This window comes from Embiotoca jacksoni, unplaced genomic scaffold (assembly GCF_022577435.1).
Source record: "Embiotoca jacksoni isolate LCO1_2020_lvr unplaced genomic scaffold, fEmbJac1.0.p SCAF_3, whole genome shotgun sequence".
In the NCBI taxonomy this organism is placed as follows: Eukaryota; Metazoa; Chordata; class Actinopteri; family Embiotocidae; genus Embiotoca; species Embiotoca jacksoni.
The window spans coordinates 21236156-21261067 of NW_027185381.1; the positions used below are offsets into that span (position 1 = coordinate 21236156).

Below are 24912 nucleotides of genomic sequence, written 5' to 3' on the forward strand. Positions count from 1 at the left end.
AATGTGCAAAATTATTTCCCTTCCCAATTAAGCATTAGCAAGGCTGATTTTTTAGTTTTTTTATATTTAAAATTGTCCGTTGATTATATCCATTTTTGCTTGCGAGCAGTCTTCTTCTTTGGTGATGCATTACTCCTACCAACTATCAGTCGATGGAGTAGTTAGAAAGCCAACCTCAGGATGATACTAACAAAATAGGGACCCGATAATTAAAACATTTCTTCATAGCACTGCTAACACGCATATATTTAATTTGGTATCTTAACGAAAAGGAGAAATACCAAAATAACAGTAGTCACTAGGCATACATTCTGTGAGTTTAAATTGAACATAAAAAATATGTCTGTGTATATATTCCCTGATGCAATTTATTCCTCTGTACCATCGACCTTCAAAATGATTACAAAAAAATATATAAATATGTAATAATCTGCATCTGAAAATAGACCCCAGCAGAAGCACCGCTATTCAACCGTTTCCGTAATACAATATTGCCATACTGTTTCAAGAAAAATTCTGATTTTAATGACTATTAAATGCCTTTAAAAAAAAAAAAAAAAAAGATTGAGGCATTAAAAACAGCTATGTGCCCAGTAATAACAAGTGGGCTCGGCGGAGAACGCCATATTGAGGGCAGGGAAGCCACAGTACAGATAGACTTGGGGCAGCTGCGGCCCACCACTCTTAAGGTTAGTGGGCAATCCGTGTGGTTGACCATTCTTGAGGCAAAAACTGTAAAATGCCTCATTTCTTTTAAACACGAGTATGTTCAAAACCATGTCAGACCACTAAGGAAAATACCTTTAAATATTTAAATTTAATGTGCTTGGTTAATTTGTAAGACTCACTGTAACCTTTTAGGTCCTGCATCAACCAGATATGTAACCTATAATGTTAAAAATGAAAAATGAAAAGTAGATTCCAACAGCAAAAAGGACAAATATATACAGTAAGAAAGATAGCAGAAGATTGATCATAAATGATGAATGATTATACCACACAATTCATCACTGTTACCTGTGCATGTCTCTTGATATAATCTGGTAGTAGCTAGCTGAATAAATAATCCGTACTTACATGTGTAGCAGGTACAATTTGATGGAAAGTAGCTCCTGTCTTGTTCAAAAAAACTAAAACAACTGTCCAACCGTTACACACAAGATACAAAAGGAAAATTGTAAGTTGGTGAATAGCCGTTCAATAAATGAATTATATTTTACATATAAACTCAGAAAATGTACATTTTATGCAGCCTTGTGTGCTGGATGAAAATGTTTTATAGATTACAGACAGAATGTAGAGATGTGTTGTATGATTAATAATAAAGATAGTCAGTGTTATTTTCTTTAATATCCTATAAAAGAAAATGTTCTGGCAGTTTGACAATAAAAATGGATCTTCAGTGATTTTAATCTTTAACAAAGTTTGCCTTCGGATCAAGCAAGCTACTGAGGACGAAGTCTGAAATTCCCACTGAAACTGCACTGATGCCTCTGATAGAAATCTTAAGATCAGTGAGACCCGGTCATCAGGTCTGGCCTGGTCAGCAGCCTACAAACCTACAAAAATACTCGAATGTCAAAAACATTTGAGTATTTTAGTAAAACCCCAAATTATCCTGTTGACCATATCCAAACCAGTCACCTTGAGTACAGTGCTACTATGCAGCCACACTGGATGCTCTTTCAAAGTGGCATTCAAAGAAATATAGTTCAGTCATCACTTTCTCCCAATTGGGGTACCACAGGGATCTGTGCTTGGTCCCCTCGATGTACACCGCCTCCCTTGGTTTGGTTGTATGCTTGAATGTTGTTGTTGTTTTTAACTGAATACATGCTGATGATACCTAGCTCTGCTCTGTTCCTCTATCTGCACAAAAAACAAAAAGGGAAGAGGAAATATTTTCTAATATTAGTGTATGGAGATTCATGCATATGAATTTAACATGTGTCAGTTAATGATCAGAATGTCTCACCTTATTTCACATTATTCCCCACTAGCTTCTACTTGCTGCTTTTATTAACTTCAACTCTGAAATTTCCTTCCAAATATCAGTAAATGACAAACAACTAGTTCTAGACATTAGTCTATTCGTCATTCTGCCAAATGATGACATATACATGTAAAATCAGCTTGGAGTCAGTGTTGAGTATCTATCATTGTGCCTGAAAACAAAACAGAAAAATTAGTTTTAATAATGCTGCTTTAAATATCTTAATCCATTGGGTGTTATGTCATTGTGGAGTCCTTGTTAGAATGAGAGCACGGTGAACAATGACTAAACTATCAAGAGGTTTTCATAACTGAAAAAAAAAAGTTCTAGTATTGTTCCTGCCAAAGCCTTGTGAGTAAATGTATTCATTTGTACACATTTTTAGATGCTTTGTTGAATAAATTAATTGCACAGAAAGACTAGATTTAAATGCATTTTTATACATAACTGGCATTTAGTAAATCTCTTAAACCTCTGTATTTGTCATTGGCCTAAATTTAGCTAAACCAGCATGACACAATTTAAAATTGCCATTTGGGTAAAATTTCTGAGTTAGCATTCAAGCCAGCAGCACAGGATGGGGTTGGATCCAGTTATACAAAATAATGTCATTGTATTTCTCCGTAGGCGGTGACGGCTGCTTTGCTGTAGACAAGAAGACAGGCCAGGTGGTGACCACAGGGCTGGTGCTTCAGAGGGAGAGAGAGTACTTGTTAAGCGTGGTGGCCCTTGACGGCATGGGAAGCCGCAGTGCCCCTGCCATGTTGTCTGTGGTGGCAGGAGCCAGAGCGCCACAGTTCATCAATACTAGCTACGCCATCTCCATACCAGAGAACACACCTGAGGGACAACCGTGAGTACCGCGTGTGTTAACAGTCACTCACACACATAAGCAGGGATGATTTTACAGGCAATTCAGGGGATACAGGCAAAATATCATGAAATAGATATTTTTCTTCCATTGTTTCAAACAGTATTTAGTCTTTTTTAAAAATTTTTTTAGAGAAATTACTGTAATGTGATATCTCTGAAGTTTTTTCACATATAGTAACACTTTTTGACAGATTCTGTATAATGAAGTAGAATATACAAAAACGCAACAGTATTGCAGGTGTATTGTCAGTATTCCTCATTTCTATAAGCTGACAAACACTAAGGTGAATGCAGACATGGACGCATACTGATTCACTGGATGACTCACATGAGGACAGTTTTATACATACTAAAATCCAGGTTGAATATCTCTGTAAACACAAATTCCTGCAATATGGACATGCAAAAAAAAAACACTGTAGATGTTGAATCTCAAACATTGTTTAGTTCATAAATATTCATTTGGTCACAACAGTGCACTCAAGCATGAATTCACATATAATTATCACACTATTGGGACATACAAACTCTCTTAACCGTAAAAACAAACACTCATGTATGCATATTAGTATTTCATTATAACAAAGAAGTGGCAAGTAATGATTGACCGTGTTTATAGCACGTAGTCAATGGGTCATACAATAATTGATTTCATTACAGCGCAGTGTTGATGAAGAAAAATAGGATTTCGATTCTATTTCAACACGGGTACAGATGGAATCAAATAATAAAGACTTTTTTTCCTTTTCTTTTAATCACTTTCCCTTTGTTCTGCAGCTTCCTGGTGGTGTTTGCCGTTTCCTTCCAGAAGCAAAAAATCAGCTACAGCCTGCTGATCAATCCCAGTAGCCTTTTCAGCATTCGGCAGGAGACGGGGGAGATCAGTCTGACCAGGACTCTGGATTATGAGAGTGACCAGCGACGCTACCTCCTCATGGTGCGAGCCAGCGAGGAGTCTGGCAGCCTCAGCACTGCCACAGAGGTTAGTTTAATTAGAGAATGATATAGGCAGAAAACACGAGTCTTATTAGGGTTCATGCACTCTGGTCAACTAAGCCCAAAGCTGAGGTCCACTGTTATGTTTTATTATTGCATCTGTCACACAGACATTCACTAATACTGTGGTGAATTAAACTGAATAAAAAAGTCCGGTCGGTTGATTTCCTGTGTGTTGCTCGACCATTGGACTTTCACAAAGCTCTCACAAAGACAAGTTTTCATCTGAATGTTATTGGGCTCATATCAGCCGGCAAGGCTGCATTAATGGCAATGATCTGAGCTCAGTGCTGACCTTTTGACATCGACTGCTTGGCGATAACCACAAAGGAGGAGCAGAAGAGTTTGTGGCTGTCTACAGGAATGGCACGGGTGAATGGGTTTGAAATGTTAACAAGTGGACCAGTGGCCCAAGTGTTTTTTGTCCACGCTTTACTTCCCACTTTTTTTCCTGTGTCTCAATAAGTGCTTTTTGTCCAGAGTGTGATCTGCAGATGAACTGTGTGAGTACCCTCTGAGGCATGAGATCTCAAAATCCCAAAAACTTCATTCACAAATGAATATTTCTGGATGAACTATTCATGGATACAGTTTTGTTTAAATTATTAATTCAAAGGGTTTGTTACCCAATTATCATGTCAGCCGCTCACTTCGTCACACAGATTCAGTAGCCAAAACCTCCTTCTGCTCAGCTGCATGTTGTGGAATGAAGGATAGAGACTGGGAAAACCTATCCCAGCTATTTCAAGACTATTACTTAGCTGTCACTTCACACTTTACACGCAGTGGTGACAGGGAGCTTGTAGGGTGGAGGGCGGCTAAGGGCCTTTGTCGAAAACACACACAGTAAGGCACACACATGCTTAGAACATTTCTATTTTTGACTCAGGGAAATCATGAAGTGGAAGATAAAAGGATGTGTTGAGCTGGCAACTTGAGGAACTATAAAATGCAATTTAGATTACGTTTTGGGGTCAGCCCTCTGTACAGAGTATTTCATGTGGTTGTCTTTTTGATTTGAGAAATAATAGAGACAGGTTAATTTTGTATTGTTTTACTCTCCTCTCCTCTCCTCTCCTCTCCTCTCCTCTCCTCTCCTCTCTGATCACATTGGCACTAATCAGGTTCAGGTGTTGATAACGGATGAGAATGATTGTGTCCCAGAGTTCCTCCAGTCCATCTACAGCGTGGATGGAGTCGCTGAGACTGTAACCACGGCAACATCCCTGCTGCAGGGTGAGACTCCTCTGACCCCATATTTCCCATCCATCTGTTTCCTTTTGAAGCAGAGAGAGAAAGTATTCAAAAAGGTCACTTTTTCTTCAGGAAAACAACAGATGTATTTTGGAACCTAAACTTTATTTTGAAATTCAAGTCTTATTTATTCCACGTATACACCCATAATGCTTCCATTTTCCTCTCAGATTAACATAACAAAACTATCAGTTACAAAAACAACATACAATTGTTTTGGGTTTATTATCTTCTGTATGAGTAATGACATGTCAGATTATCTATTACTACGAGGCTACCCTATACTATTTTATAATGAGGCTGAATGCATATATGTTGCTGTCATCACTGCTTAACTTCTAAAAATATACACCAGTTAAGAAGGGTATTGTGTTGAGGGAAGTGTAGAAATTTACTGTACAAAGATGTTAAATCCGTTATATTTGTTTCATAACGCATTATCCTACATCGCTGAAAAACATGTTAACCACTGTCACTGACAAAAATACACTTCTGATTGCAATGATGAGATTTAGGTTAAAGATGACTTCGCAGTATTCAGCTATAACCGCCGATCGAAGACTATCTGATTTAAGAATTTTCCCCAATTTCTTATATTAAACTGACATATTACCAGGAGCCCAACATAAAATTACCCTTGAATCTTCAGATAAAAACACCCTGTTATTCAGGTATAATCCTTTTACATTTGACTTTTTTCACTGCAGTTCTTGTCATATGTTCTTGTGCCTGTGGGACTTTTCTTCCCCATAGGCTACAATGGGTGATACTGTATGTGGGAATCTCTGGCTGGGCAGTAGTTTCTGGTGGATTCTGACTGAGAAAAATTGAATAAATTTAATCTGAAAACATTCGTATACACAGCCTGCAGCGGTAGAGATTGTTGGCACTGCAGAGGCAACGGTAGGAGAAAATGGCAACCAACACAAACCAATGTATCAAGATAGAATAAAACAACCAATATGACGGGATAAACTCAGCAGTGGAGGAAACAGAGGTAGATACTGTGGGGACTGTGGGTTTTCTGAAAGGGTTGAAAAGTAAAACTTAATGCCACAAATAGCTACTACACAATGCCAATGTATGACTTTGTACTTCAATAAAGTCATCCCAATTTAAATTGAGGGGGTGAAAATGTGAAAAAGATGAGAAACAGAGTTAAATTGTTAATCTGGTGGACTGCTCAGCTAACTAATGAAATGTCAAAGTTGTAAGGCACAGAGGGAGTGAAATCCCCATTACACCATCAGCCTGTTTCTACTGGGCAAAGACACAGATGAATACTTGACAATGGAGCTCTCACTTTAACTTTACCCACCGAAGTTGATGCAAAAGAAGGTAGAAACTGCTGAGAACTAGAGGGATTTTAAGGAAATTTAGTTTTTCAAGTCCTTCAACATTTAATGAGTCAGTTACATCATACAAGACATATTCAAGGAGTGTGTAGTAGTAGTGAACTGTATTACATGTCAGGAGTAAGGAGAGTAAAGCATTGACATGCACTGCCTCCTGGTGCGGATGCTTGACACGCAGGAAATAAACACATCAAAAGAATACGCAAATGTTATGAGCTCAAGGGTGTGTGCGCGTGTGCGTGCGTGCGAAAAATTTATTCGACGTTTGTGGCTGTAATCTTAGAGAAAATCTCATCACACATTGTGAACAAATCTATAGTTTTTTGTCTGTCTAATTACCTCAGAGTAGAATCGTTTCCAAACACTCGTACACACACATATTCACTGTTCTTTTCACTCTGTCATTTTGCTGTCTTTAAGCTCATTTTTGCAAATGATAATAATCATTCTGGAAGGGCACAGTTTGTGTTCTAGTAATTGTAGCTGTCAGAGTTTATGATTTATTACATGTTTAGTAAGGCCATAAAGGGATAATGATCTACAAGGATGTCAACATATTCATCAGCCATGCCATCCCATCAGCTCTTTTTCGATTAGCTCTTAATTGATGGTCCTTGTGTGATGTCTTCCCTCCCCGCCAGTGTTGGCCACGGACTGTGACTCGGGGTTAAATGCCGAACTCACCTATTACACCCTGAGCCCGGACTTTAGCATCTCTCCCCATGGGACTGTTTTCCCCGCGGGCCGGCTCGACTATGAGAGACCGAACCATCTGTATGAGTTTGTGGTGATGGCGGTGGACAGTGGGGACGAGCCTCACTCGGGCACCGCCACGGTCCGTGTGAGGATGGCAAACATCAACGATGAAGCCCCCGAATTCTCCCAGCCTGTGTAAGTAGCTTTAATCACTTATACTTTACAGACACTTGACTAATCCATCATTTTTCCAATAATTTTGGGCCATTTTCAGTTTGTTTGTGGTTTTTCTCACGAACTCAATGGTTTATCATGACACATTGTAAATATTACCTCAAAACATAGAAAATTATATCGGATCTTGAAAATATGCACGGCGAAGGAACGAACGTGAGATAAGTAAATCAATGAGCTGTTACAAAAACTATTCAGTTTGTGTGTGAGCCTGGGGGTGAATGTTGCTTTAGATAGAGTTAAGCTGCAATGATCAATGTTTGTCACCAAAATGACAAGTTTAAATAATGTTCCCATTGCTGCTACTGCTTTATCTCTGATCCGCCAGCAGATCACATTTCATTATATCAAAGCTTCGCTCTTCGAGCCGACAAGGTAGTTGCATCACAGATATATGGGTCGTTACATCAGACATCACAGACCTGCCTTCCTTCAGGCAATTCATCATAATAATATTTGATACTGGTAGTCCTGGTGTGATTAGTGGCCAACTTGCCCCAAAACTGCTGTTGCAAAAAACACTACTAGCAAACTTATATTTGGAGGGTTAATCACAGCCATCTGGCAGCCAAACAGTCTGTTACTCACTTCTCACAATTTAATCCCAAACAAAGCGTGACATTGTTGCTTTGCTTAAAGTGTTTCTTGTTCAATATTGTAGTGAATTCAAGCATTCATACCACGCTCTCCAGGTTTTATTTTTGGCCTTCTCCAAAAGTATGCAGAAAACTGACACATGGATGCAATCCAGTATGTCCCCGACCACCTTTTTGGCACAGCTTGTGTGAGTGGGTGGGCAGAAACTGTCACCGTGGCTCCGCTGCATTTATTCCCCCAAACGATTAAGCTACTTGTCCTGTCAGTCATGTTTCATTGACCTTCACAGGAGACTGTTGCAGACCTCTGTTACCCGCTCTTGTTGCATTGTCAGGTGTCAGTCTCGGTGGGTGGCGAGACACGGAGCCAAACAAAACAGGCGGGCGGAAGAGGTGGAGATGTGGGCAGACAAACATAAATCTGAGAGGGAAAAACACATTGAAACATGGTTGCAGGGCAAGCAAGAAGAGAATACCAAAACACACACGCAGAGCAGACAGGAGACAGCCACTCAGATATGCAGATAAACACAGAAGCCTGTCGGCAGTCAGACAAATACTCTTGCCAGACCAGTAGACAGATTGTTAGAAATGCAGGCATTTTGCCAACTTGGGTGTGTTGGGCGCATGGACATGCTGTTGTTAACTGAGATGTAGATAAATGCTGTGAGGGATTGGTGTCTATAAACAGCACAAAGAGATATGTCGAAGTAGGGGTGATAACGTTACGGAAATTATTCTTCACTTCAGACTAATTGTGATTCTTGGACATGAGAATGGACAGGCCAATGTTACTTGGCACATGCTCGGTTCACATCCGAGTGAGTTGTAGAGAAGTGACAGACGTGAGAGACGGACAGGCAGAGAGCCCATGGACATGCAAATGGCCAGACAGGCAGGCCAGCAGACAGACAGACAGACAGGCGTACTCTGCCTGAGCACAACTTCACAGTTCAGCGAGATGTGAGGAAATGCTTCAGGAAGAAAAGCAGAGGGAGTGTATACATCTCATCCCACAGAGCTGCGGAGATGTGGCCTCAGAGCAGGGTGACAGATTACAGGTCACTCATGTTGCTACGGAGATTGCCATGGCTGGCGGAGATGAATCACCCATCAGCATTCTTCTGTAAACCATCAATCACCTCTGACTCCTCACTACAGACAACGGCGCCCCACCCCGCAGACACACATGCATACACACACATTAGAAGAGGATAGGGCACAGAATCTCACAGGGGATGAGTTCTGCTGACGAATCAACTCAGACTCTGCGAGAATGCCGCCCCCTCTTATATCCTGCTTGCTTTATCTGTCTTCCGCTTTTCTCCTCTATCTTTTCGCTCACTCCCAACCATCGCTTCACCTGTCATTTCAGTGACAGCCTTCTTCTTTCTGTCACCTGCTCCTCGCTCACCTTTTTGCCATTTCTCCACATCTCTGCGTCCTCGTAGTCGCTGAGTTCATCTCCACCCCATTGTGCTTTGTATCACAGCGGTATATCAGTCTCCTGTGTCTCGCTGGGCATCTTGCTGCCCAGCACCACAGAGCGAGCAAATCACTGTTGACATTTTAAAAGCCACTGGATCAAATGGCCCACAGTGGGCTCGGTATGTGGAAGCACCATTTGTTCAATGACTTCAGCATCCCAGCAGACATTATCATTTGTCTCTGGTCTGGCCAGCAAAGAGGACAGGTTAAATCATACTGACAAGTAAAAACCACAACTTTAAGTCTAATCAGCTTGCTGATGTGTTGGACTGTGTAAATGACTCATATCTCCTGTCTGTGTTTCTATCATGACTTCCATGTGTGTGTGTGTATTCTCACATTGATAAACTTGAGTTTCTCCTTGCAGATATCGAACGTTTGTTTCCGAGGACGCGGGCCCCAACACCCTCGTCGCAACAGTCTTGGCAAAGGATCCGGATGGTGATGGTATAATCTACTCCATAACAGCAGGCAACGAGGAAGAAAACTTTGTCATCGACAGCCAGAAAGGTGATATTTCTTAATTTTCCGGCCAGGCGTCATATTTTCACTTCTCACTCTAATTGACAGGCTCTCTGTCAAATCACACATTCAATTTTCTTTAATGTATTCTTGCTACACTGCTGTGCAATGAACACCCTCTATTTTCAAAGTCAGTGTGGAAAGATATTGAGAGTGGATATTAAAAGCTGTAATTCCTATAGAAGAGCTGCTCTTTCCATTATTGGGGTCATAAATATAATCTATAACATTATGAAGGAAATTTCCACACTTGGGTTTTCTTTTTTTTCAGGTGGAGATGTGGAAATTTCCACATGTTTCTCAGCTTTCTAGCGTTGGTGACTTCATAGTTTATCTTTTTTATTTACCCTTTGATCCGAAACCAGTGGCAATCGCTGTGACATTTGTCACCCAACCCTTTCAATTCAATTTCACAACAACTGCTCTATCATAGCTCACAATCTTCAGGCTGCGCTTCACCAGCTCCTCTTTCTTTTGTGCCATCTTTTTTATATTCCTTTCCACCCTTTCTGTGTATTCTCAGAGCAAGAAAATGCTAACGCTGATATCCTTTGGGTGCAGGGAAATCACTATACGGTTCTCACTTACTGTTTATACGAAGAGTGCTGGCTCATTGAATAGCTGGTAGAGCTGGCGTCGCATTTATAAACAACATGACATTTAAGGCGAAAAGAATTACCGTGTACCTCCCACAGTTCACTTATCTTAATGTAGTGGTGCAGCGATGTCAACGTCACACACTGTCATTAGGAGCCCCGACCCTTCTCCGCTCTGTGGGCAGCCGGAAACACAAGTATCATGGGAGAGAGGAAAGTCAGGCACTTGCATCTGTGCGTATCAGCATGCTGTGTTGTCTTTAATCAAGAGCATTGAAAGAGATGAATAGAAACACAACAAGAGAATAAAAAAAGCTCCCCGTGCTCTCACTTCAATGAGTTTCCCTCACATCACAGGCTGCTTACTCGTCCTGCAACCTCTGATGTTTTTGTGTTTCTGTTGACGAGAAAGATGTTGACTCAGATGCTCCATCCTTTTAATCCACCTTTTATCTTCACTGTTACATGAAAGCAGACAAAAGGGGGGGCGAGAAGAACAGCTAATAGGTATCTGCTGAGCTTGGTTAACTTCTAACCAGAGTCACTTTACTACTTTATGCTTCTGCTCAAGTGCTGCTGCTGGATGGGCATCTTTAGAGGAATGCATGCAATTATTAGATTAGAAATGTGACAAAATCACCACTGTGAAATTGGTTTTTGGATTTAGTGTGCATATCAGATTTTTACCTTTCGGTGGACTTCAGAGGTGAATTTCCACCACTCGCTATCTCACTACCGATTTCTAGAACGACAGCATGCAGGACGCATTTTCTGCTGTGTTTTTATTGACACCACATCCCTCGCTATGCAAGGCCACAGTGGCAATAAGATCCTGCTTAATGTCTAATAGAATGCTTGTTCGTGCTCTGTTAGGATGGACCATATTTCCTAACGTGAAATTGAATGGATGTGTGCTCTTTGTAGGGTTGATTCGTCTGCGCTCCACACCTCTGCCCAAGCTTCAAGGCTTGGAGTACATCCTGAATGTAACGGCCATAGATGACAATGCATCAGGCGGGCCACACCCTCTCTTCTCCAGTGCCCGGATCATCGTTGGGGTCGATGATGTCAACAACAACAAACCTGTCTTTGAGGGGGTAAGGATCTTTTTTTCAATGAAAACTTGTATTTATTTATTTAGAGCTGTGTCTATTTCTTAGCCTGGACTAGTTGTCACACAACCATCAGATAATCCACTGTTGTTGTTTTTTTTTTACCTTCAGATAGAGCCATGCTTGCTGTTTTCCCCTGTTTTCAGTGTTTATGCAAAGCTAAGCTAACGATGTACTGCTCTTGCTACATATTTACCATACAGACACAGAGTTGATCTTTTCAAGGCGCTATCAACAATGAAGTGTATAACTATATTTCCCTAAATGTCAGACTGTTCCTTTCAACCACTCTCTTTTGTTGTTGTTGTTGCTGTCAACCTGAACCTTTCTCACGAGCGCAAGTCAGTTGTTTTTGCTGCAAATCATAGAATGTGCTCAATATTGTTGCATTTTTCTCCCATCTGCCAGTCAGTCTCATCGTCTCAGTGCACTTCAGCTTTTCCTCTCTCCATCACTCCTTCCTCTCTCTCCTCATCCCACTCTCCAGCTCTCTTATTTTTTTTTTTTGCCTTGGCGTTCTCATTTCCCTGGCCTCCGTCTCTCTCCGCTCTGTTTTCCCATGAGTTCCGATTAGCCTGCACACCCACTCTATCTTTAGGCACTGGATTGGGATTTCAATTAATTTACGAAAAAAAGTGCAATATCATCACAATATACTATACCTGTTTAATTAACTTCCTCCTTAATTAGGAATGACTTGAACTTCGGCAGAAGACATAGTCATGCGGAGCTGCAGCTCCTGAGGTCTTTCGGGAACGCTGAAACTCTTGGCAACTCGATATGTTTAAATATCAAGTTACGCCTCAGAACCACCTCGGCCAGTGTGACCTTAAATGTTATATTATGCCATTTTTATGAACAGCTTACCTATAGGCCCTGCAGTTTGTGCCATCACGTCCCATGAACTCTTGCATTTATTCTTCTTCTTCGCTTGCTCACATCGCCTTGCCAATTGTTTTTATTTTTTTCATGATCATTTTGTTGAAGGAGCAGCGAGCATCTATATCTGATTACAAAAAAGAAAGACTCCATAGAGGTGCTCTTTATCTGGGGCATATGTTCATTAGGGGGAATGGATTGAATTCTTTGCTAAGACAAAGCTGTTCGCTTCTGGCTCTTCAAAAGAAATCATTTCAAGTGTTTTCATTTTCATAGATGTTGGCTACTGTATCTGTAACTGCTATATTGTGTTTCATGCACAGTACCTTAATGTGCAGTGACCTTCTACTTAATGAGTTTATTTTCTTTGATCTCTGTATTCTCATTAATGTAACACTATCTGACAATACACTCCCATACATAAGAATTATTTCTTGTTTTTGTTTGTCTGTCCTTTGTCTCCCTTCCCTCTCTCTACCTCAGTGCCAGCAATATCGTGAGCAGGCTTTAGTGCTGGAGAACCAGCCAACGGGGACTTTTGTGTTGCAAGTGCATGCTGTGGATGCAGATGAGGGAGCAAATGGAAAAGTCAAATATGGCTTAATGCACAGAGACAGCGCCATGCCTGCCTTCAGAATCCATCCAGACACAGGTAGAGCAGTCACGGATTGTCTGGGTTAAAATGGCTCTCTATTAGACATGGAGTACAGAGTATCTACAGATAGACAGTGCTGTGTTTTAATTACAAATGCCCTCACAAATCCTCATTCCAGTTGAAATGTGATCTAAGAGGAGAGGAAGCATACTGACTCGGGATAAAATGTTTACATTATTGAAATAGTTACTAGAATATTAAGTCAAATGTCAAAAACCTGTATATTGATGAACATACACTGTATCTGTAGAAGCTCGTTGTGACTCTCCACTATATAACAATGATTGTACGCAATGATGGGAAAGGGAGATAGAGGAGCTGTTTGAAGTCCTAACACGTGGAGTCAACATGTTATTCTGTCAGTCATTTTCTTTGAGAATTGCATTCTATCTTCTTCATTTCAAGATTTAATAGCAAAGTCAACGCACTTGAAAGGAATGCTGTCTTCCTCTGAATAAATGTATAATTATTTTACTTGTTTTGTTGATTTCATGGATTGATGGATGGATAGACTCAGACGGGTGAATTGGAAAGCTGCTGAATGGATGAATAAATATATACATAATCCGTGTGTGTGTGTGTGTGTGTGCGCGCGTGTGTGTGTGCCAAGGTGATGGGGGCAGTGAAGTAGCTGATAATTGTTCTGTATCTACAGGAGCGATCGTGACAGCCAGGCGATTCGACAGGGAGCGTCAGAGAGAGTATGCCATCACAGTAACGGCCACTGATTGGGCAGAAGAGCCGCTCATTGGCATTTGTCAGCTCACCGTCCAAATACTGGATCAGAATGACAACAGCCCCAAGTTTGAGAATTTACGCTATGAGTGTAAGTGTTGGATAGATTTTATATATACTAGTATCCAAATGAGTAAATGCAAATAATTTGCCTGAAGCAACCAGGATCCTTTCAATGCAGAAGTAAACAGTCATTAAGTCAGGGGGTTACATATTCTTCATTTGCTTCAATGTAGTAATTCAATTTATTGACTATGTTTGAGTGTGTGAATGCTGTGAATATGCTGCTAGATTGGGTTTTCTTTTTGGAAAAAGGAAATAGCATTCATTCCCCTACTTAATGAATTGAATCTCTCTGGATAAAAGACCTCGGTACCCCTGGTGGTAAGAACCCAAATAATTTTTGCATATCAACCAATGTCCGTAACATCTTTCATGATTGACCTTCCTCATCCTTTGCCTTCAGCTAATATAATTCCACTCTTTGAACAGCAAACTGAGTGCACATGCATTATTTCTATCCTCTGCAGACTTTCTGAGAGAAGACACTTTGGTCGGTACCAGTTTCCTGAGAGTGGCAGCTCATGACGACGACTTCGGCACTAATGCAGCTATCGCTTACTCCATGTCTCTGGAGCAGCCTGAGTACCTGCAGGTCAACCCCGTCACGGGATGGGTCTACGTTAACCAGCCTATATCGCAGGTTAGTAAGCTGAAATCAGCAGGCTGTGCACACACAGAGGTTGTGTCACATGGTGGCCTTTGGGTGTCAACAAATTCAAAGAATGAGCCACCTCAAAGTGCCTCTTGTCTGGGGTAGATGCTACATGTGGAAAGACCTCAGAGAAAGAAGATGGAGGGACACTAATTCAGGGTAAAATAAAAAATATTTAGGACAAACTTGAACAGCTTGGGATTCCTGTGGTTATGTTTTATGAGTACTATCCTTTAAGCGTCCATAAAAATCCTCCAACCTGAAGTAGCTGTCAAAACAAACGATTTTAATGAATGGCACAAGTTGTTTAGAAGCTAATTATCACACACAGTAACTATTTTTGCCCATTGTAAAGACTTTGACTTTGATATATTGGATTGAAGATGTTAATTCATCATTTATCATCTGAAACTTTGATAAGGAGACTGACACCATGCAACAGCCTGAGACAAATCATGTGTTTTGAGGCTATTGATTGAAACACTGTGGAAGATTATGCATGCAAAGTGAACCTCAGTGGTGACAGCTTCTCAAAAACTAAAACACTAAGCAATTTTTTTTTTTGGTAAACGGTGATTTTCCCTTAAGATATATTTATCAGTTATTTTTAAATGTGGATTATTTAAGTTATATAAATGATTCTTTTCACTATGAAAAGAAGATTAGCCCCTCTCTCGCAGATGTTCGTCAACTAACTGATGCACTTTTGATGATTCGCTGTGTCAGTGATGTAACACATTTTGTTTACATATTTCATTGCTATGTTGTTAACTTTTTGTGATTTATCAGCACCATTCTTCCTGCTTTTCTTTCATTTATTCAAAAAGGAGATAGAAACTTGCTATCGCGCTATAACGCTGTTTATTATTCAGCGTACTTTTTAGCGCACTTGTATTGAAAGTCTCCAACAATTTTGCTGCTCACTTCATGCAAAATTGAAAGTGTTAAGCTCCAAACCTTGCCGAACAAAGCTGTTGCATATTTTAAAATGGTTTCAGAAGCTGTTTCAGTCATCCCCCAATCTTTGTGCTGCATCTAAGATTATAAAAGCACGTCATTAAATGTTAAATGTTTCAGCTGGTCCGAGACATTGGGTTATTTTTATTTTCTCATCACACTGTCTGATTACAGGGAATAAGTTTTAAGGCATTTGAACAAGCATTAAAGGTGCAATCCAGTTCCTAGTTGACCTGCAGCATTTCAGTGGCATATTCAGTGGGACAGTGGTTTATTCTTATACCGTAAGACAGCACAGGCAGACCCGATCTCATGCACCGTCAACACACTGTACAGTACAGTTCTGCAGAGAATTAAGTGGGAAAGGTTGCTGTGACCATATCCAGAATGTTTCACGGATATGCTCGGTTGAGATCTGACACTGTTATGGCAAATTAAATTTTACACCTTGGTTGGATGTTTTAACAAAGTCAGTCAGACATTGATTTATTGTAAAAGCAGCCGCTGCTCGTTCCACATCGGACATTACAGATTTCAGTCTCTGTTCTCTGGTTTCAGGCTTTGGAAAAGAGTTGTACTTGTTCACAAATACTGACTTGATTGTCCCAGGAATAGAAAATGTAATTTGGAAGTTAAGCGAGATTCCATTTTATCTGGCTACCGCAGCACAATAATAGACTTGCTTGGCCATGATTTGCATTGACAGAATAGTGTAACTGATGGGGGAAATGTTACAACTTAACAATTGGATTCTTTTTTGAGCAATTTTTCATTAAAGAAAAAGTGGTATAACTACGAATTAGTGGTTAGAGTGAAATAAAATGAGATTTTGTGGGCAAAAAGAGGTCCTTTAGAGGGCTTTTAAATGTCTGTTTTCTTCACATTGGTGTGAGTATAATCTTGACGTTACACATTGTCTAATTTAAATGAACAGACTCAAACACTAATGATCTCATAAAGAAATGATCAGTTTTCCCCGGAGTGCGCACTGATAAAATATAGCCCCTAAGTCAAATTTCCCCCTTTATTTTCTGGCAATTCAATTATAAAACAATAACAAATGTAGAGGATCTTTTATTTTGCAATCTAAATTCCATCCTAATACATTTTTGTATGGCTCATACTGCTGATTTTGTTGTTTTTAGGCTAACAAAATTATCTCAATGGGGTTCACACGAGGTCGACCAATTAGCTGATGATGTGCTGTTCACTTCTTGTGTCTGCTACACACCTATTCACTTAACAAATAGGTCTATTGAACCATTCAGCTTCACACATTTAATCCTTATTGCTGCTGTTTGCCATCACTTGCCAGTTTCCACAGAGCCACTGCCACACTGACAGCTGAAGACACAGCTTACATTAAAATATGTCAAGATGATTCACAGGCTATTAGTTCATTTTATGACTATTTCCTTGATACATCAAGCCTTGGACCATTCTGTATATTTTACACTTCTAGACTGTAGTTGACTTTTGATTTGTCTGGGAAGGTGCTTTATGTATTTATCAACATTTGTTGGGTATCATGAAACATTGTTTTACTTTGGTGCTAGTAGAAGTTTCATCCTGATGGCAAAACTTTTTTCAATCGACTAGTGTGAGTTTTCTTCAGAATGTTTTAGCAAAATATATTAAACTTCTAAGTTCTATAAAAAAAATTTAAATGATGAGATTTCTGATTGAAGAGTAAACAGACAACAAATCTGACCAAGCATTTGATGCCGACTTCTGAAACTAGTTTTATGCAAATTATAAAACCATTAAATCTGTATCATGATTGTTTTCAGTGCTTGAAGTGGAAAAATAATCTCAGCAAATCATAAATTATTACATTCTCAATTTCTTCAGTGAAAAGACAGTTAGATATTGCTGATGTTCACACTGTAATTTTATTTAATCAAGGGGACATTCATTTTTATTCGTAGAGCAACACGACTAGTTCAAAACCTATTACTATATGACTGGACTGTGTATGAAACGCTGGAGGGCTTTTAATTTGAAATGGATACAGGAAGTCATTGCAATTTGACCAACCAATTGTGACATCAGGCCTTTTTCTCATATCAACTCTAAGGAAACAATAAATTGTATTATCAGATAGAATATTTGATGGTAGTATAAATTCAGAAACAAACAACACTAATTCATAATGGATAATATGTTCATAAACTTAAAGAAATAGCACCAATAACGTGTGTTAAGATAAACTGAGCAATTGAATTAACGTTAACTTGCTGCTTCCGGACTGCATTCGGTACTGGTTGGGAAGGATTTGACTTTCGAAGCTTTGCTGTCTCATTGTTGGACTCTGTTGGTGTTTTCTTTGTGTCACTTTGGAGCAATGCCAACATTATTGTAAGGTTTATGTAACGTTACTTAGACTAGCCGCCAACATGTTTATACACAGTCTGTTCCACAGACAAAAGAAAGCAGGACATGAGAACAGGAAACAGTCGCGCATGACTTAGTTCACCCTGGCTAATGCAGTTTATTTAGGGCCATCATGAATCGCCCCAGAGAACCTGATACGGAGATGGCAGAAAAGAGTACTGGCAGCTTGTGTGAAATGCTGATGCGCAAGAAAAAGTCACGGTAGACCAAAGTCTGAAATGTAGAAGTGCCGATACTGCATACTAGTGAGTACCGTACCACTTCGAGCGAATTTTCTACTTTGAGTAGCTGTAAATGTCAAATATATCAAATATTTGGCATTTATGCTTGAAAAATTACGATTAGCAATCGTTAGAATAGCTGAGGTTTATTTTTTTTTGTTGATTGGTTAATCAACTTTTCATTTCCGTTCTTAATATCATGATCATTTCACTAACTGAACTCCTCCACAGAGGACTTATATCACACGGGACATCATAGCAACTGATGGGGGAAATCAAAGCACCTCTGTGGAGCTGGCAGTCACCATCACCAACGTGAAGAACCAGCCCCCGCAGTGGGAAGAAGACAGCTACAGTGTCATCATCCCCGAGAACACAGCCAGGGACACACCCATAGTGGTACGTGTGCCTGTAACTGTCATTGCTTCTCTGTTGAGATGAGGATGCATTTTGCTGGTTATCTCTTAATTGTAATTGAATCAGCTGAATGTTTTTTTTTTTTTTTTTTTTTTTTTGCTTGCTCTGCTGTATTAGTTCAGCCTGAGCCTTATCTAGACACCATGTTCTCACTGAGCTCAAAATACACCTTTAAAAGTCTGTCAGTGCACTGAAAAAATCTGTAAGCGTGTTTTAGTTTGACGCTGTAGGAGAGAGCTGACACTGAATTGCATGTACTAAGCAAGTTTCATGACTCCGGGCTAATCAAACTCATTCAAAATGTCTCCTTTGATGTGAAAAATATATAGCTGTCAATCTGGAGAGCCCAGAAATCCCCTCTTTTTTTTTTTTTTTTTTTTACAAGATCTCCACAAAATTCACTTCAAGATGAGAGGTTATTTCAGGGCTCAGACAACAGGTTTGACTTTCATCCGGCTGTATTTATTGTCCAAAAAAATAAATGATTGCTATAAATGTTATAAAAATGTAACAATACAAACTAAAAACTAAGATTTGACCTACTTCCTACATACCCTTGTCACATGTAGACAAATGCCAAGCGACCTCATTTTCTTTCTTGACTCGGATGAGAGGATCGATACCACTCCATGTCTGGGTGTTAATTACGGAGCAGTATTCTGCAGTCAGTTAAGCCTAGCTCAGCAAAAACAGCTCCCGTCCAACGTGAAGAAATGTGCCTGCAAGCAGTGCTAAAGCACGCTAATTACCAGATTGTATCTCATTTGTTTTGCCAGACTATCCGTTTCCCTCTGCTACCAGTCTTTATGCTAAGCTAAGCTAAGCTAATCGCCTCGCAGCTCACGCAGATACGAGAGTGGTATCGTCTAACTCGGGGCAAGAAAGCAAATAAGTACATTTCCCAAAATGTAGCGCCATTCCTTTAAACCCAGAATAATAACCTTCTTTTTGGTGGGTTAGCGGCTCCGAGCAGTTGAGCATGCAGCGAGAGCCAAGGAGCGATTTGCATGGGTGGCATAAAGACTTGAAGCAGAGGGAAGCAGCTAGTCTAGCTCTTTCCAAAACTAAAAGATACGCCTACTGGCACTTCTAAAGCTCCCTAATTAACATCATGTATCTATATTGAATTATACACTTAATTTAAATATGTATATCTGTGGTTTAACGAGGAGTCACAAATTATTTCTTGGCTGGACCTCGTGGGGGCTTGCTGCAAATGTGAAATTACCAATCAACCCATGGAGTATTTAATGGACAGGAATAAGGGTGGTATCAGTTTACGCCACAAGAAATCAAGAATGCATCATATGACAGGTTGAGTCAACCAGCCACATGGGCTTAAAGAGCCGAGAGCGTTTTGTGCATTTGCTCAGCTCAGAGTTGTTTTAATCCCTTATTCATCACCCTTTCCTAACTTTGACATAACCTGAGATCCACGCTCCAAGCCAAGAAAAATATCCAGATCCAATTTCTCATCCTATTCAGACGATTAAGGCGACCTCACAGCTGGGTGACCCAAGGGTGACCTACAACCTTGAGGATGGGATGGTTCCTGAAACCAACATGCCAGTTCGTTTCTACCTCTCGCCCAACCGGGAAGATGGCTCTGCGTCCATCCTGGTGTCCGAGCCGCTGGACTACGAGACCACGCCCTTTTTCTCTCTCCGGGTGCGGGCGCAGAACGTGGCTGCAGTGCCTCTCGCAGCTTTCACAAGAGTTTATATCAATATCACAGGTATGATTTGGACTTTTCTGTTTTTTTTCTTTGATGTGAAATTTAAACGGACAGTATTTATCAGACCGCAAGGCTTTATTAACATTTTTATATGTTCAGATGTAATTGTGTCCAAGTCTATTTCTGTTTTTGTTTTATTTCTAAATTTCAAAAAGGTGATTCAAATATCTATATTAATTATGAAAATGGTATCTATTTTATATTTGGAAGAAAGCCGATAACTATTTATACAGTAAATAAATATATTCCATCCTCAGATTTGTCTTTAAGGCTTTGTTTATTCCTGTTATTTGTTTTTTGAAGTAAATTTCAAGCACAGAAACTAATTTATTTGTCTCAGGTTTGACAAACGCATAGCCTTTTACCCAAAGCATCAGTTGATCGGTTAATTATCTTTCAGCTGTTGTGTATCATGTTGAGTTCATGTGCAGGTGTGATGTCCTGCTCATCATTGAGGCTGTGGATGATTGAGCCAGAGCAGAGGAATAGCATTGCTTTAAAGAATGCATGGGTGCAGATATGGAGAAAGGCAAGTTGTGGTTGATTAAGACCAATAGTTACTATTATAAGGCCTAGTTGGCTTGATGTTGAGAAAGCAACACTTTTTTAAATATCATTCTGGGTGAGGGCACAGGTGGCGGTAAATAAAGTGGTGAGAGCTCCTAAACAGAGGCATGTGGTAAGAGCTGTTTGGTTATTTTCCATGATAGGGCTCATGCGAATAAGGAGAAAGATTCCTGCAGTAAACAGTGTTTTTTTTTCTCTAGAAAATCAAGCTATTAAATCTTTAATGTGCTCAGTCACACAGGTTATGCAGTAGTTTTGGACGCTAGAGAATTTATTATCTAGTTTTTGTCTGGAAATGAACAATTTGCCACTACATCTCTCCTCTCTTAAGATGTCAATGACAACGTGCCATTTTTCACATCCTCCATCTACGAGGCTTCAGTAACAGAAGGAGCGCAGAAAGGGACTTCAGTCCTCCAAGTGTCTGCACATGACAAAGACCTGGGTCTGAATGGAGAGGTTTGTAGTGCTTTACTTGTATTCATGTTGTGTAGGGGCAAGAACTGAACAGATTTAACCCAAATCTACAGACTGCTGATTCCTTGCTAAAACTTCCATTTGACGCTAGAAGGGGCGTTATGTGACATCGCACCACAATCTCTCCAGTGAGGAAGCTTTTTGTTCCACAAATGTCAAAGTATTGTCAAGGTGGTTTTAGGAACTGTGCAATCAGCTGTCTGACTGATTGTGACAATAGACCCAATATATCGATTTGATTTTGCCTGAAATAAGAAGACAGACTCGGGGAATATGACAGAGACCTCCTGACATTTTCAGCTACAAAGCTTTTGATCTCTGATATTTCTACAGGTTATTGTATAGTTCACTGTGGCTGGATTTTTCAAATTCCTTGTGCTCCACAGATCACTTACGCTCTGCTGAGCGACAGCAGTGGCGACCACCATCTGTTTCGTATTGACTCAAAACTTGGGATCATCTACACAGAAGCTGTGTTTGACCGCGAGGCCCGGAGCTCCTACTTGCTGGAAGTTCAGTCAGAAGACGGCCAAGAGTCAGCGCGACCTGGCAAGAACAAACAGTCCAACTCAGGTTAGAAATTCTGGGAATGGGTGGGTGGACGGACGGACGGACGGATACAAGTTTCACTCCTAGCATAAAACCTCATGTATTTATATTTTCATTTGGTCAAAGGAATGGTTTAACATTTTGGGAAACACAAAATCTGAAGTAATTAGTCAAGAACAGGTTTATTATGTGCAACATTGAATTGTATTGACCTTAAGATGGCCTTATAATTTTCTTATATGAACCCATAGGATGCTGGGAGAGCACATGTGTAGAACTGAGGAACATAGGACTCATCATCATATTATGCGCCATTTAAATCTGGGGATTTTTGGACCCTGGGGACTTGGGAATGGCTCGCTTAGTTTAGCTTAGCAAAAAAGACAGGAAGCATTGAGTAACAACGAGCTGGCTTTGACTGGCTAAACTACCTGTAGGCACCCCTAAAGTTGACTAATTAACAATAATATTTTATATTGTTATTATATAATTTGATATTATTATAGTTTGTTTGTTCCATATAAAAAAAAAAAAGTGCTACAATACCTCGCCAAAAATAGCCAAGCACAACTCCCCCCTGAAGTTTTTGATATAAACAAACAAGATCTGTGTTGCTGCTTCAGCTTTGGAGGTGCTAATTGATGTTTTTTTTGTCGTTGTATTTTGACAGATCCGGCTCGATGTTTCCTTTGCTGCTTTTGTGCTAAGTTTAGTTAACAGGCTTACAATTTTACATGACAACATGATGGTTTCAAACTTCGCTGACTTTCAGCGAGAAAGTAAATCTGTGCATGTATGCTGAAATCTTACACTGTTCCTTGAAGACAATTCTGAACCCAGCTTAGTATAATTACTTTTCTGTTGGAGTGACGCAAATAATAAGTGACAGTTGCCTCGGCTTTAGCATATCCCTTTACTTTTTAGTCATACAAACACACGTCTCTCATTGTTATTCTAAGAAACTTTATGCAGTGGCAGAGTTAACTTTGAAGTGACCTTTGCCCAGGTGTTATTTTCCAATCATAAGGAGCAACATTGTTCTCTTCCTATAAGCCTACAGGGCAATACTGAACGTCTATAACTCGACGCCATGAGTAGTGCCTCCTCTGTGCTCTGTGTTTTAAAGAGACTGCATTGGCATTACATTCATTTACACCTTGGGATCGACTTTGAAAAGTGAATCTTAATTTGATTTATTCCACTGCCATGACCAGTCAGACTCACACTCTTCCATGTAAAAATAGCTCAGAGATTTCTTGGCACTCCTTTTTGTTACAAACACTTTTTCCTCCCCGTTTTTTTGTTCAATATTTAACCAGCATGGCTTGTGTTTGTGTACAATGTTCTCTGTGACATTTTGGCAGTCATCTTGCTCTGTACCTAGAGTGACGTAATATGATGTTTGCGTTCAGAAATGGGTCTTTTTCTTGCGCTTGTGAGGCAGGTATTAGGGGTACACGGTGATATGTTAGAGCTGCAAAGCCTTTTCTCCAGGGTTGCCAGGGCTGCTTAGCATTTGCAATGAGCTTTAGCTGTGTCTACGTATCTACCATATCCAGAAGGGCTCATTTCCACTGCAAACGTTACCTGTCTCTCTGTCACCCCTGGGAAACACCAAGAGGAGGAGGGAAATGTAAAAACAAGCCTAGAAAATAAAGCCACATTCCACCATCATCACCTCTTACTTCAGCAGCTCCAAATTAACATGTCACCCATGTGCTCTGCGAGAAGATAATTTACTCTTTCTAACTAAAGAAATAAACTGCGTAATGAGGAGGGCACAGATAAGACATAAACACTTGTCATCTTATAAATATTTAACCTTCCCATTAGAGAGGTTCTTTATCCACTCTCTGGAAAAAAACAACAGCTCGTTGAAGAGGTTTAGCCCTATTACTGTTATTCTTTCCGTTGAATACTGTTAGCCCTGTTACAAAACAAAAACAATAAAATCTTGACAAATGAATAATTTATGTAATTTACATCAAATCTTTGTGAAGAATGTTTTGTCTAATTTCTCTTGGTGAGGCACGTTGCGTTGGGTTAAGTGCTTCTCTCCCGCTAAACAGTCACAATGAATTGTAGAATCAATAAACAGATGGAATGAGAATAACACATACAGCGTTTGTTGATCTGTGTATATTTGTGTGTGCGCGTGCAAGTGTGCGTATTTGTGTGCCGTGGAGTTTAATCTTCTGCCTTTCTGTCATTCTTGCAGACACAGCATATGTGAGGGTTTTCATCAGCGACGTCAACGACAACAAACCGGTCTTTGCTCAGCGGCTGTATGAAGTCGGTGTTGACGAGAATGCAGATGTGGGCCTGGCTGTTGTCACTGTTAGTGCTAATGACGAGGATGAAGGTAAGCTTGATGAGGCAGCAGACTGATGAGGTCCAAAGGTGATTTTACTGAGGATACCTCCTAGAAATAAAGGTTAAAAAGAAGCTTTCCAAACAGAACTTATATAAAAGTTTTCGTTAAACACTTTGAAACTTTACAGACATTTCTAGATTGCACTTTCTTTATCTTCCACCAGACTTTTTTTCTGGGAAGAAGGAAACGTTTTTTTTGGCAGTCTTTCAGTCCGTTTTTTTTGTGAGTGAGTTGTGTGCCAGACAGGCACCTTTTTGCAACATGGCCTGCATTCGTAACAGTATGCATAAAGTGACCCTGTGGGCAGTCTTTCGCAATCTGGCCTGAGCACTGCCGAAATCATGCTTCTGAAATCAAGCGGTGTGCTAGATTTAGTAGTCATTTGAGTGCTTGGTAATGCACTGTAGCACATATGTTCCAAAAAGAGTGACACGCTCCCACACAGTAGGTGGGCGGGATTTAAGCAATAAAGCAGTTGCTCATCCTCCGTAGAGCAGTCGCCTAAGATCCCTTTATCAGTCA

The 24912-nt window shown here is 40.1% G+C and overlaps 1 protein-coding gene across 1 annotated transcript in view; it reads left to right on the forward strand.

Annotated features, from left to right (window-relative positions):
- The window catches only part of LOC138206177 (neural-cadherin-like), an 80367-nt gene that overhangs the window by 27050 nt on the left and 28405 nt on the right, over window positions 1-24912 (forward strand). Inside the window, exons 3-16 of the mRNA XM_069162718.1 lie at window positions 2621-2846; window positions 3644-3848; window positions 4987-5098; window positions 7113-7362; window positions 9853-9995; window positions 11528-11700; window positions 13078-13246; window positions 13905-14075; window positions 14515-14687; window positions 18503-18670; window positions 20174-20423; window positions 21322-21449; window positions 21854-22040; window positions 24235-24378. Of these exons, the coding sequence (XP_069018819.1) occupies window positions 2621-2846; window positions 3644-3848; window positions 4987-5098; window positions 7113-7362; window positions 9853-9995; window positions 11528-11700; window positions 13078-13246; window positions 13905-14075; window positions 14515-14687; window positions 18503-18670; window positions 20174-20423; window positions 21322-21449; window positions 21854-22040; window positions 24235-24378 (2499 nt within the window). The remainder of the gene's footprint in view (window positions 1-2620; window positions 2847-3643; window positions 3849-4986; window positions 5099-7112; window positions 7363-9852; window positions 9996-11527; window positions 11701-13077; window positions 13247-13904; window positions 14076-14514; window positions 14688-18502; window positions 18671-20173; window positions 20424-21321; window positions 21450-21853; window positions 22041-24234; window positions 24379-24912) is intronic.